Source organism: Phoca vitulina, unplaced genomic scaffold, assembly GCF_004348235.1.
Source record: "Phoca vitulina isolate PV1807 unplaced genomic scaffold, GSC_HSeal_1.0 scaffold2, whole genome shotgun sequence".
NCBI lineage: Eukaryota > Metazoa > Chordata > Mammalia > Carnivora > Phocidae > Phoca > Phoca vitulina.
In genome coordinates, this window is record NW_022589705.1 from 32,133,522 (window position 1) to 32,148,061 (window position 14,540).

General features: G+C 40.6%; 2 protein-coding genes across 2 annotated transcripts in view; both read right to left on the minus strand.

Moving 5' to 3' along the window:
• Positions 1-2,975: 2,975 nt before the first annotated feature.
• The window catches only part of SAMD13 (sterile alpha motif domain containing 13), a 65,597-nt gene continuing 54,032 nt past the window's right edge, over positions 2,976-14,540 (minus strand). Inside the window, exon 6 of the mRNA XM_032395918.1 lies at positions 2,976-4,115. Within this exon, the coding sequence (XP_032251809.1) occupies positions 3,972-4,115 (144 nt within the window). The 3' untranslated portion in view covers positions 2,976-3,971. The remainder of the gene's footprint in view (positions 4,116-14,540) is intronic.
• LOC116645010 (dnaJ homolog subfamily B member 6-like) lies at positions 7,860-9,024 on the minus strand. Its single transcript, XM_032424948.1, has one exon. The coding sequence runs from the start codon at positions 8,941-8,943 to the stop codon at positions 8,299-8,301; it is 645 nt and encodes a 214-aa protein (XP_032280839.1). The 5' UTR covers positions 8,944-9,024; the 3' UTR covers positions 7,860-8,298.

Here is a 14,540-nt window from a genome sequence, read left to right on the forward strand (position 1 = left end):
ACACTTAATGGCTCTGTGCCCAGACATGACCCCTGCAGATCCCATTTGCAATGACTGTCAAAGGCAGATGGATCACCACCAGTAAGTACTCTTTGCATTTGGCTTCCAAATATAGGAGTGGTTGGGCAACTGAGGGTCATTAGACTTTTCCAAATTAAATTCCTTCTACGATCTATTTCTCTAATGCAATGGAGGGACAGTATGTGCCCCGACACAGTGGATGCTAAGTTTAGAGGGACAGAATCCATGCTCACATAGGGTATTTGTTGAGGAAAGAACAAGGAGACTGCCACCAACTGGTCTCTGAATATGAAGATCTTTCATATTCATCATGTCCATTAAGTTTCAAAAATGATGCTCAAATCTGCTGTACATTCCAATGCACTATGCCACCTTCTCTTTTCAACTACATCTACTGATAAGCTCTAGTTCCTGAATAACTCACACTAAGGAGGCTCTCTGTGTGGTCCTTGGCCTCCATCAGCGGTCTAAATTTCATATACCTTGTAATGAAAATGTAAAAGGGTGCAGTTGCTGGCTGCAAGGTATTAGGGAATTAAAAAGACTGTAATAAATTGAAGCTTTCAGCCTCACCTAGAAGAATGCAAATGTAGTCCTAAGAACACACACGTACTGTACTGGCCGAAGGAAAACATGTCAGCTTAGATTCCACTGAAAAGAGACGAGTTTGTGACCTCGCCTGCAAATCAATTCATTATAGGTCCTTCGTAGAGTCTGAATCCAAGGCTCAAATGTGGGGTGGGGAGGAGAGGTGGAGTGGCAATTATTGTTTAAAATCCCTCATGATTCTGATACCCTGTCTGCCCCTCCGGTTGAGAATAATCAAATTCAACATTAAACAATTCTCACATAAAATATATTGGCACCAAGGCATGCTCATTCCCACTTATGCTTATGAAGTGCTGGCCCATGTGTGTATTTGCTACTAGCTGCAGACCCAGATCACATTAACAGAAATCTGGTGTGATCGGAAAGGAATCAGACATTTCTGGTTTTAGGGCTGTTTGGAGACAAAGTTTGCCTACCTGCTGAATTTCAAGTATTTCCAGCCCTCCGGATGGTCTTGTTTTGATAATATTTCCTTTTCCCTGAATTGGGGGTGGGGTGGGGTGGGGAGAAAGCACCCTCAGTTATTGCCAAGACATTATTCTGGGTGTAAGAAAGGCAGAGTATCTTTAATTTGCTAATTTTGCCTGAAAGCTGTCAACAGAGGTCTAAGAGATCATTTTTTTCAGTTTGCTTTTCAATTAAGATTATTTTCCTTTCCTTTCCTTTCCTTTTTTTCCCCCCTGACAAGCATTTATGGAGCAGCCTGGGTCTAAAGCTTAGTTGTGTCAGGTTGGGCTTAGTGAGCAAGGCTTCCAGTAGTTGGAAAAGGTGGCTGGGATAAAAGCATCTAGAGACTGAAGGGAGTATAAGCTCAAGTTCAAATCTAGAGAAAAATACAACTAAAGACATACTTTCAGTGACATTTGCTCCAAGTATTCAATGGCCAGCTGATGGTGGTGACAGGACATTGTCCTCTAATATCCCTTCTCCCTTATTTGTAAAATAATGGGACTTTTGTTTAGTTGGGCCCATGGGCTCTAAGGAAAAGAATATTTCAAGCCTCTCTTGTAGCTTCAGTATGGCAATGTGACAGAATTCTGGACAGCAAGATATAAGAGGCAGTAGTATATACAATTTCTTGGAAGTGTCCTTAGAGAGAGGAAGTATGTTCTTTTCCCCTTTTTTCCTTCCTGCTGGTTGGAAGTCAAGTGGTGATGGGGAGAGCTGAAGCAGCCAGTTTGGGCCATGAAAGGATTCTGGGAATAAACAGCATGCATGATGGAGCAAAAAGGTAGGAGGAATCCCTAACATCATGGAGAGCCATGCCATCCCTGGTCCCCCTGGATGTTTTACATGAAGACACCCTTCTGTCTTGTTTATATTACCTGGCAGGGTGGGGGTGAAGGCAGGGAGGCAGTTTTAGATTACAGCCAAATCTTTTCCAGACTCATACATAAAGTATCAGGTGGATGTGCTGAAGTGGGGCTGGGACATTCTCATGCTATCCCTTTGAGGCCGAGAGGGGTCACATGTCATCACTATTACACCTGTGGGAAAGTCTTTCAGAGGGGTGAGTTCAGTTCTTCATCCCATTTTCCTTCTATTGTATCCTGTGTCCCTTCTTTCCTGCCCGAGTCTCCAGCAGGTACACCTCTCACTTTTTATCACTACCACTCCCCACAGTACTTAACTATATTCTGCCTTTTAGTTTTGCATGTTCTGTAGACTGCGAGAACGTGGGGATGGAAAATGTCTCTTTTGTAACCCCTTCTCCCCCTTAGCATGCAAAACAAAGCATTACTTAAATTTCAGACACTCCACTCCATAACTGAATTAATTTGGAATGCATTTTTCAACCCCACTCATTACACCACTTCCTGTGTTTTTTCCACTCTCATCTTCAGATTTTCTGTTCTTTAGAGAAATTATTTTCACAGGAGATTGAATTATAACACTCTCTAAAATAGCAGCTCTTAACTTGAGGAAGGGGAAGATAGAAGAACTTCGGGGAGTCCACCAACTCTGCAAAGTTTTATATGTGGGAATATGAGCTTTTGCCTGGAGGGAAAGTACATAGCTTTCATCAGAATTTCCAGAAAATCATGACCCCACTAGCCTACAGAAAAAAAAGAAGAAAAATTCTTTGGCTAAAATGACACCTAAAATTGGTTTTTGGATGGGGGCAAGAGAAGGAACAAGGCCTACTTGGATAATGCAGTTTATAAAGAAGATAAACCCACAAATAGATCAAAATGTTTTATGTATTGAAAGTTTGTTGTTGTTGTTTTGGTTTTTTTTTTTTAGGCTTAACTTTCTTTCTCTGGTGTTGAGGAATAACCTTAATCCTTAATCCCAACTGAAGAGGCAACCAAACAGAAAAGATCAAACATACACTGGCAATAAACTGAAGCAATGCTTTATTGCGACCACAAAGCACCAATTCAACAAGGCATTGACACACAGAGATTTGAACAAATGTCTCTTTGAACAGAGATGTAGCAAGCTCGCTTTTTTTCAAGTTCTTAAAAACAAGTACTCAAACCAAGAATCAAACAAAGCATCAGAGCAATTAAAAAAATATTACACCATCATGAAGGAATATATATAAAAATATTCTGTACTAGTAACAAGGCTTTTTGATCTGTAACTCTTGGTAAATTCCTTCAGAAACAAATCAGTATAAATACAAACCATAAAGTGAAAAAATGCTTTCTTCTTTGGAAACAAAGAACCAATCTGAAAGTAAATCTATGCAGAAAATACCATTACCCCTTGTGAAAGAAGCTGAATATGGATGGAGATCCCCAAGACACAACAGAGTTTCTCTTTTCAGAGGTTCTGCTCCTGTAGGGGCCGTGACGCACATTCCTCTCAAACATTCCAGTATATCCCAGTGAAACCTTAATAAGGTCAAGTGGAGGACCCTCTATAAAAGAGGGTGTCGGCAATTCCATCCCAATAACACAAACTCTAAGGAGCAGAGGGATTCAAAGGAGACAGCAATCTCTCTCTCTTTTCTCCCCTTCCCCAAGTTTTCTTGTCTTTAATCTCCCTACATCTGTAACCAGAGGATCATGCCATTCAACACTTTTTCAAGGATTTTGGGAAAGCCATCTGAAGAAAACCCCTTTGGTGGGGAGGGGTGTCCAACCATGTCAGAGATAACTCTGTTTGACAAGCTCCACCAGGAAAACCATGCTGTCCACAAGTCATCCTTGCTCCTCCTGGCTGAGTTCAGGTCAGCCGATGGATTGCCTAGTCTATCCCATAGGATAACGTTTCATTTGACTGAAATTCTTTACATATACACATGTATGTATTCTGTTTACAAAGTTTCATCACATGAAACTAAATTATGTCATTATGTATTTTTTGAGGTCTAAGACCCCAATTTGACTGTACTATGAAGAGTTGTTCTTTAGATGCTTTGTCTGCAGAGGTTTTACATGATACTCGTAGATTTTCAGAGCAGGCCCCAGTTTTAACTGAAGTCCTGTCAACACGTCATTTCTTGTCATCAATAGCAGGGATTTTCCATCAATTTCCTATAATGGAAGCAGAGGGTAAAACCAACATTAAGTCCAAAAGTGCAAGGATAATGAAGAACAAAAGAAGTTCAAAGGAAAAAGACATATTGATTGTCCTCAAGCTAAAAACATTACTTTTTTTACTTGGGTCAAATGGAAAAAATGGACTCCTCTATTTTTATGTTCCATCTTCCACTTTTAGTTTTGGATTAAATATAATCCATAGCTGATCTCGTTTTCAAGATCACATCCCTTAAGTCTCATCTTAAAAAACTGACGGCAGGCTTGGCACATACACCTGTAAGGATCAGAGATATTGTTTCTGAAAGAAATAATGACACTTTCCATTTATAAAATGTATTGAAGTTTGTGCAAAATTTCTGTGTACTTAATTCCTAAAACAACTCTATAAATTAGGACAGGCAGGGATTATCAGCTTAATTTTACAGGCAAACCAAGGACCAAGGCAAGAAGTTAATGTGCCTAAGATCAAGAAGTTAGGCAAGGAAAACAGAGGATTTGAACTCATCTGCCTAAAGCCAAAGCCGATGTTCTTTCCATAACGCCTTTGTTTCTCTTGACACTTGGAAGTAAATATGTGTAGTATAGGTGAACCAATGGGGTCATAGAATCCTAGGTTTTCTGGAATCTTGTCAATCACAACAATGGGCAGTGGAAAAATGATTCACTCGCTGTGAACTTCTTTCCTGTCCTTTAAAAGAAGAACCATCCTGCCTCAACCCAAAACTCAACCTCTCATGTTGAGGGCCCTACCATACTTCCTCTCAGTGGGTCCCCAAGATTCCAAATAAGGTAGTGAGGGGTAGAGCTCTCTCAGAGTCCACTTCCCACCCCCTTCAGGTACCCAACCAGAGTGCCCTGGAGACCACAAAGCTTTGGGGATGAAATATAAACAGGCTTTCCATGAAAGGGATATGGATCCCAAATACAGAAAGTAGTTTGGAACTTTTGGAAAGGGACCACTGAGAAAGATGCCGAATACCACCTTATTTCTGTTATTTTTTTATTGTGGGGACAAGGGAGTTGGCTCTTAGGGGACCTGGGCTCAAGAGATGGACCAGCTGTGCATGTTGGGTAAGCCTCAACATGTCTGTACAGATATATGCCTGCACCCTTCTCCCCCACTGATGGACAGACAAGGGGACTGGGAGTGTAACTGTAACTACATAAAACTGTGATTCTTTAGTACAATGACCCCAACAAGGCCATTCCTCCAAACTCCCTTGTGTTTTGCCCGGCTATGAAGAAAATGTGCTTTGTATGTCTCAGTGTGTGGAGAAGCAGCACTGGTCTAGCGGGCTGAAGAAACACCCACTTTCTGACCTTAGGTAAATTCCTTCCTCCTCTGTCTCCTTGGTTGGTAATGTGGGGATTTTTGGGTTTCTGACAGGATTCCGTCACATATTACTTTTGCAAATGCTTCTGAGCTATGAGTTATACGATCACTTGTCATTATTCCTCAACAGGCCCATGGTCCTCATGTCATTTGTCAACCATCTACCATGAACCAGAACAGAAGGACAAGGAATTACTTCTAACTGCTCTATGGTGTTTTTGAACTCTGGAAACCTTTATTTTGCTGACAACTAGAAAAAAAAGGTCTCACATTAATTTGTGAGAGACAACTATTCAAAAACATGGCGCATAAAAAAGCAGTTAGTTGACAGGGCAAGAGTGGAAAATTATTTCAGGACAGAGGATTTGACTTCCCAACCCTAAAATATTTTCTCCTCCTTACGTGGCTAGTGAGCCCAAAGACTGCCTATCAGTAAAACCTGTAAGGATAATAATTGGCAGAGGAACTTATGACATGCGGAAACCACAGTAGCAGTTCTGAAGGCACTCTGAGGTCACAGGAATCTGAATCATAGGTCCCTTCAAAGCTCACCGTCTATCTTAGATTGACTGAGATGAAGATGGACTCACTTGGAACGCTTTAGAAAACAGCAAAGCCCTTCCTGCTCTCCATCTTTCCTCTGTTGTTGTTTGCTCATACTTAACTTCCTACATATTTTAAACGGGCATCAGGAAGAGATGACACTGCTTTCATTTCTACACAACAAGAAAACTTCCTTGACTAACTGAAAGTGAATTTTTTTTTTTTTATCTTTGCTGGCAAAAAAGTCCTTCTACAACTCAGCATTTCTGTCAAAAGCCAAGTATGTCTGTGAAAAATGCTGAAATTTGGATTTTATTTAAGACAAAATGGAAAATCAAGTTTCATGCTCCAATTTGATTTTCCCTTTGTTCAGTAGCCACACTGCAGTTCACCTCACACTAGGGCTGGTAAAAGAAAGCTCCATCTGGAAATCCTCATTTTAAAAGTTGGAAATGAATATAACTCATACATACAACAAAACTTTCCTCTTTGGTCATGACTATAGCAACTCAGATGAATGGCAGTGAAATACAACGTGATGGAAATGTGAGCTTCCAGGTCAAGCAAACTGCAGTCTGAACCCTGTCTCCACAGCTTATTGTGTGACCCTGTGTAAAGGACCTGACTTTCCTGAGCCTCAGTTTCCTCACTTGCAAAGTGAAAATAACCCCCTGAAGGATTCTAGAGATTAGAAATTATTCATTCCCGTAAGGCACCTAGCACAGTGCCCGACAGATAGGAGGTTCTCAATGACTACTAAGCGGCAAGAACAGGATGTGTTCCAATTCCAAATCCATCTACTGCTTCCTTTCTGGAAGTGTGTCCCTGCCTGAATGCTACCCTTTGCCAGAGGGATGTAGGCGTATTCCTGTTCAAGTTCAGAAGATTTGGTGAGATTAAAAAAGCTCAAAGACTACATCAAAAATTTGTCTCATAAAAATTGCAAACACAGAAAAGTTCCTTGATTAAGGAAGCGAATCATTTGTTACATAACTTCTATAAAAGACTGAGATGCAAATTAAATCCAAATTTTGCCAGTCAGCATGGTGTACTAGAATGAGCATGAGATTGGGAACCGGAAGACAGAGTTTCTGATGCAGACTCCATCAGTAATTTTCCACAAGCAGCCACTCCTCTGTACCCCAGTCTGTTTATTAGCATAAATGAAGGAGTTGGAGGGTGACCAGATCCAGTTAAATAAACATTAAAAAAATCCCATGATTTTGCATGTACATCATGATTAAAGCCAAAACAAAAAGATAGTTCACATCTTAGGATCCTGTTTACATCCCTGTGTTAAGGGATAATCATTTGTCAGTTTCAGTGAAACTGTGCATGGCTTCTGTTTTCATGTAAGAGTAACCAAGTACTCGTTGAACAATAATATTTATGCAAAAAATCTTTGCCTACTTAATAAGTTCCAGCAAGTACTCATGCATGGAAGTAAGGTTTAGAGATGTTAGGTGTAAATTTCCAATGAGGGCAAGACCCTAGATGTAAAAATAAATGAGTGGGATCCTTAGATGTCATAGCTCAGTAGATAAGCATGTGTTTTAGAGTAAGACATTATTTTATTGCTTATTAGGTAGGGCCTAGGCAAGTTACTTAATCTCTCTAAGCCTCATTTCCTTATCTATATGATGGAGGAAAAGTAGCTACTGTATTTCACTGCTGAAAGGATTATTGAGATAAACACAGGTGAAGTAGAATGCCTGATATCTACCAAGTACTCAATAAATGCTAGCTATTTAAAAAAAAGTATATATAAAAAAATCTTAACCCATTTACTTTTCACTCTTTCTCTCTACAAATGCTAATCTACACCTTGGTAGATCTTTCAACTGAGCCTAATTGTGATATGGTCCATTGGAAATGTATGGGAAGAAAGATGAGGTGGGAAGAGAAAAGAGAAAGAGGTTAGGAAGAGAAAAGAGTGGCCGTCAAGAAAGAGGAAACTGGTTAATAACAAGGAAGGACAGGGAAAAAGTCAAAGAGAAGTCAATGGGCTTTCTGATGATAGGGCCCTGCAACTAACCCAGAAGGCCATATTTGTGGTGGTAGCCTCCACTGTCCCAAATATCGTGCAGAGGAAAAGAAGCCTCAGTTAGAACCAGAAGATGGGGTGGAAGCCATTATCTGGCCCATTATTTGTTTCCTCTGTGAAACGAGAGGTTTGGACTAAGCTGACTTCTGTCCATTCTAGTTCAACACACTCTCAGATTCCAATTCTGTCTTTGATAAGCATCAGACTCACCAGCCTTATAGGAAAGTCTCCCCATGAAAGAACAAAGCACAGACTCCTTACCGAAGACGTGGACGAATTTGACGAAATAGGCTGTCTTTTTCCACTTCAGTCTTCCCTCTCACGTTTTCTAGAACTTTCTTTGTAACAACTCTCTTGCCATTCACTATCTGGCTACAAGTGGTGACCAGTCTGAAGTTTCCCATTCCACTGCTTACAAAGGGTACAAATGTCCCAGAGGAAGGGGGACTTGGTCTGGAGCCCAGGGATACAAATGTGGAAAATCCTGTGTCCAATATGGGGATCACATCAAAGAAGGAGGAGCGAAATCTCCTGGCCTTACCCACATGACCAATGGAAAAATAATCTCCTGAGAAGAAGTCTTTGTCTTCAAAGACATTTTGAAACCCACAGTGTGGCCTCTCAAACCGTGGTTCCTCTTTCAAGCAGTTTTTATCTCTGCAGTCACCTGTATTTTCCATTTTGATGTGGTTCTCTTTGGACTTGTCATAGTTGTTGCATTTCTCGACATCAGACAAGACCTCATAGGCTTCTGCTACTTGTTTGAATTTCTCCTCAGCTGCCTCCCTGTTTTCTGGGTTCTTGTCTGGATGTAGCTGAAGAGCTAACTGGTGGTAAGCCTTCTTAATATCAGAGGGGGACGCGTTTTGAGGCACCCCTAGTACTTTGTAGTAATTCACCATGTTTCTTTAAAGGACCTCTCCTTACCAAGACAAAGAGTTTGTTTTCAGAAGAACTTCCATGTACTTTTGGAAAGTAAGATCGTGAACTACTCTAGTCTACACCAAGACCCTTTGAATCTTATATAGTTGTTGGAACAAACTCTTCTGGAGAGGAAATTCCTCTTTGGTGTCCTCTACAATTCCCACCCCCTACCCTGCCCACCGCCCCCAACAGCTCAATGTTGGGGGAGTGACTATGAGTTCAACATTATCAGCCCATGACTCTCAGCTGATGCTGTGCTTGCCTGGAATTCCTATTGGTGGAAAATCAGAGGTGGACAATATACATATTAGGAAGACTTCACCTAGTTTAAAAAACCAACACTGAGCAGCTTGTTTACAGAAAAAAACCATCTGTGTGGCTCAAAAAGAAGTCTTTACCTCATTTGTTAAAGTAACAGAGCAAAATGGGTCTTGCCCTTAAATCTGACACAAAATCCATTTGGGCTCATTGTGAGGGCTAATGCCTTCAGTGACTTAATGCGTATTTCCCTGTTATTTAATATTTGCTGCTGGCACAAAGTGGGTGATAAAGGGGCTCTATTACCAAAAAAATCTTGTACACATTTCTGATGAAGGAAAAAGAATGAAACTTACTTCATCAAATGAGGAAACTGGGTTACAGAGATGTCTGCCTAGATTTAAAAAAAAAAAAAAACCCACCAGAATAAATACAAGGAACAGAATTAGAAGTGAAGGCTTCCCATGTATGGTCAGATTAGGCTTTTTCACTTCAGCTATCTTTATAAAGTTAGTCTTTTTGAAACTTATCTCTGGACTTAGGAACAAAACTAAGTAGCAGCATCACAACATCAGATGTTTTAAAAAAATGACTTTGAGGCTCAAGTGTAACCAGGGCTGCTGGCTGCTCTTTTTTCCAGGACCCACAGTTACACATTTCTCAGACTTCCTTGAAATTTGGCATGGGCATGTGACCATGTTCTGGCCAATGTCATATGAAGAGATGATGTGTGCCTCCTCCTGTGTGCACCCGGCCCATAAGACCACCTACGTGTGCTCCTCCCTGCTCTTTATCTTTGTGCCAACTGGATGTCAATGTCTGGATGATCTTGATCTGACTGAAGACGACAGAGCCTCCATCACCTTGGGTTCTTGAATTATAGTGAAGGAGAACACTCCCAAGACCACCATGGACTATTTACATGAATAAGAAATAAACTTCTACTATAATTAAGCCATTATACATCTTTTCATCTACTTGTGACAGCAGTTAGTCTACTCTAATACACCATTTCCACAACTCCACCTTCAGTAATATCATCAACCAGCAGAGTCCTACCTCTGCAACACTTAAAGTCTAAAATCCTATCCTATCTCTTGCTCCTCACTCTCATTACACCCACTTTCACATTTCAATTTTACTTTCTCCAGGGTCAGACTCCTCATTTGTATCAAGTCTGCATCCCTTGGTTGGCCCTGGGAACCATTCTTTTATATGCCCTCTCAGATTGCCCTCTTAGGCCATTAGTCATCCGCTATGCCCACGCCACAAACACCCCATCCAGGAGCAGAATAGCAATCCACCTTCTCTGATTCCTATGCCTGGTGCAACTGTGGAAAACAAACAAGCTGTGAAGATGAAACACTACCCAGGAGCCGTGTGCCAGTCTCAGCTGGGTCAGGAAAATTCCTTAGCAGTTCTATGTATCCTGGTCAGTTCCCTCTCCCATTCCCCTTCACTGCTCTCCTCTAGTTCCTTATTAAACCTCTCCCCATCCTGTCCACTCCAAGCACAGGAGCTTGCCTCTTGTTTAGCAAAGGAAATAGAGGCTGTCAGGAACTCTCTTAATGTCCCTGGGGACAAAGGCAATCTTAGCTAGGTCTGTACACATGCTCACCTATGCCCCCAAAGCACAGGAAGGATAGAGGAAGAATAGGAAGGATAGAGGAAGATATCCCTGTCTTGTTCGGAATTAATCCCTTCATATTTTTTTTTAAAACAAAAAAATGAAAGAGTTGAATATTTTATGGACCAAATTGAATGAACTGAATCATGTATATTATGGCCGACATTACATTTTATTATGGTAAAATATGTGTAACATGAAGCAGGCCATTTTAGTTCACTATTTTTAAGTGTACAAGTTAGTGGCATTAATTGTATTCTCAACATTGTGAAATCATTGCTACCATCTATTTTTTAAACTCTTCCATCACCCCAAACAGAAATTATTATCTATTATGCAGTAACTCCCCCTGCCACCAGCCCTTGATAACCTCTAATCTACTTTGTGTCTCTATGAATTGCCTATCTTATACATCTCATATAAATGGATCATACAATATTTAAGTGGTTAACTTCACTTAGTATAGTGTTTTCAAGGTTCATCCACGTAGCATGTGTCAGAACTTCATTCCTTTTTATGGCTGAGTAATATTCCATCGTATGTATATACTATATTTTGTTTATCCATTCATCTGTTCATAGACACTTGGATTGTTTCCATCTTTTGGTAATTGTGAATAATGCTGTGATGAACATTTGGGTACAAGTATCTATTTGAGTCCCTCTTTTCAATTCTTTGTGGGGAATTGTTGAGCCATATGGTAATTCTATGCTTAACGTTTTGAAGAACCACTAAACTTTCCTACAGTGACTGTACCCTTTTATATTCCCAACCAGCAATGCATGAGGTTTCCAATTTCTCCATGTCCTTGCCCTTCCATACTCTTTGATCTCATCCTTTTCCTTATCCTCAAGGAGTTTGCTTTATTTAACTGTCCTCAATTTCATTCAATTTTAACCTGTCTAATTCTTTTGGCTACTTTCCTGCATGTAAATAAGTTTGAGTGTCTCCTCTCTTAGAAAAGAACCCTCATGCCTTCATGACCCTCCAGCTACTGGTTCTCCCTTCACTTGCCTGCCTCCCAACTCACTCCTCAACTTGGAGGAAAGGGTCCTCCACTTCCCAGTCACCCACCCTCTCCCTTCCCCAACTCCACTGAAACTCCACCGTCATTCACAGACCCCACGGGGGCTTCACCTTTTTGAGGTATTTGACCTTGTCGATCATTGCATTTTTCTTAAAACTTGCTCCTTCATTGGTTTCTGTACAACCTCTCATTACTGATTCTTTCCCCACCTCCCTGAGGGTTCTTTTTCAGTTGCTTTTGCTAGTTGCCTTTCTTCTCCAAACAATTAAAACCTTGGTATTCCCCAGGGTGCTGACCTTGGCCTTTTTCTCAGCCCCTTCTAAATGCCTCTCATTGTCATCTCTCCTATGACTGTTGATGACCTCATAGCTCTGTCTCTAGGTCTCACTCTTCCCCCAAACTGTCTGCTAGATATATACACCTGAATGTACCATAGGCTTTCAAATTTAATGTACCCCAAACTGTGCTCATTATATCCCTTTTACAACTTACCTCCCACAAACATCCTAGTTAATGGCACTACTTTACAACCACCCAATCTGGAAACTTGGCAGTCATCCAAGCCCCTCCCTTTCCCACTTGTGGGCAGTGAACTTGGTCTTGGGTTATGGCGGAGAACAGAGATGGGACAAATCTTCAACCTCCACTGCCAGTGATCCACTAAATTCTTCTGGCCATCTTCCCCAGATTTTCTAATCCATCTTTTCCTTTGCCCAGTAGAATTATTGCAGCAGCGTTCCCACCTTTCATCTCCTTGTCCTCCAATCCACTCTCCACATTGCCACTAGATTGATCTTTCAAAACCGCAAATCTTATCCTGGCACTCACTTCCCACTTGCTATTCTTCCATGGTTTCCCAGGGCCTTTCAGGTGAAGTCTCTCTTCTGCCAGGCAAACCAGACTATCTGTATTCTGGACCCCTGTTTATCTTTTAGTCTTATCCCTTGACGTTCCCTGCTCCACACCTCTTACTCCAAGGCGCTTGGAATTCTCAAGATAAACCATGTTTTCTCATGCCTTTGTATTTGATCTTCACCTGCCAGGAATTCTGTGCTTCCTTCAAATGGTTCCCAAACCTACAATGGTTTCAGGTGGTTTTGTTAAAGTAAAACAATACTTGTAATAATGAGTATTATTTACTTCAATAGTTTTATATTCATTTTAACAAGTGTTAGAAAAAGCTACAACAACTATTGAAACACTTGAATGAGTGAATAAGCCAAAGAAGCACCATGTATGTATCTGGCTAGGTGATAATGTCTTACAACTGGTCTCATCTCAAATAAATGACTTAAACAACCATTTGGGATTTTTGGCTTATAAAAATCTACTCTATTTCAATCAAAAACTCAAAAGGTCCTTTCCTTATCAGTTTTGCTTTCAATTCTCTTGGCTATTTTCTTATTGTTAGCATCATCCATCTATTTTTTAACTACTTCCTAAATATTTATAGACTGGAAGGACGCATCAGCAGAGTTTGAGTTGCCAATTCCCCTATTGATTATGTTATAAAATATTTTAAGCATTTCAGAAGCCTTCAACTGTTAAGAAATATCATGTGTCAAAGCACCTTAAATATTTACAGTAGTTGGTATTATAAAATGCTGATAAAGTAATAAGAGTTACTTCCAATTTGTGGGTTTTTAAAAAAAGATTTTATTTATTTATTTGACAGAGAGAGACACAGTGAGAGAGGGAACACAAGCAGGGGGAGTGGGAGGGGAGAAGCAGGCTTCCCACTGAGCAGGGAGCCTGATGAGGGTCCTGGGATCATGACCTGAGCTGAAGGCAGATGCTTAACAACTGAGCCACCCAGGTGCCCCCCAATTTGTGGGGTTTTAACTGGTCTCACTCTGAGCTGAATTTACCATGAAGCTAATGAAGCTTAACTTTTGCCTCAGTAATTCTGTATTCATATTTTTGAATTTCTTTCCCCAAGAAGGGCTCTTAAAATTGTAAAAGCTTTAGACCTCCCAAAACCTGGATTTGTCCTGGGTCTAAGTAGAAATATCCACCACAGGGGTGCCTGGGTGGCTCAGTCGGTTCTGATCTCAGGGTCCTGGGACTGAGCCCCATATGAGGCTCCCTGCTCAGTGGGGAGTCTGCTTCTCCTTCTCCCACTGTCCCTCTCCCAGCTTGTGTTTGCTCTCTCTCAAATAAATAAATAAATAAAATCTTAAAAAAAAAAGAAAATATCCACCAAAATCACTACAGTTGAAATCTCTGGCAATGACGTGGGCCACTAGGCTCAGAGTTGCTCTGATTGGCCTTCCCACTTTACTACTCCTTTTGGAAATAGTGTTATTGGCAATTTGTAGCAGTGAGAATTTTTACTCACATTTGTTTAGTCAGTAGCTTCAGAAAGTTAGCAAATAGTCATCTGAAAAAAATGTCAATCTTTGCATTTTAAATGAATGGCTTAAACAACCAGTTGGATATTTCAGAGTAAAATACTGCTCTTATACATGTGGTTTGGGAAAGTGAGGAGATAATAGAGTAAAAGTATTTTGTCACCATGAATTGTATACTATGTTGTCATGATACTCCGAGAAAAAAATTACCTCAGTGATACATATTGTTCCAGAAACAGAATCACTGATGTTACTTACTTATAAGTTTGAGGAATCCGAACAATATGAATTATATGACACTGACTGAATGGC

Coding starts and splice junctions, on each gene's coding strand:
- LOC116645010 (XM_032424948.1), bottom strand. CDS start 8,943: ATGGTGAATTACTACAAAGTACTAGGGGTGCCTCAAAACGCGTCCCCC.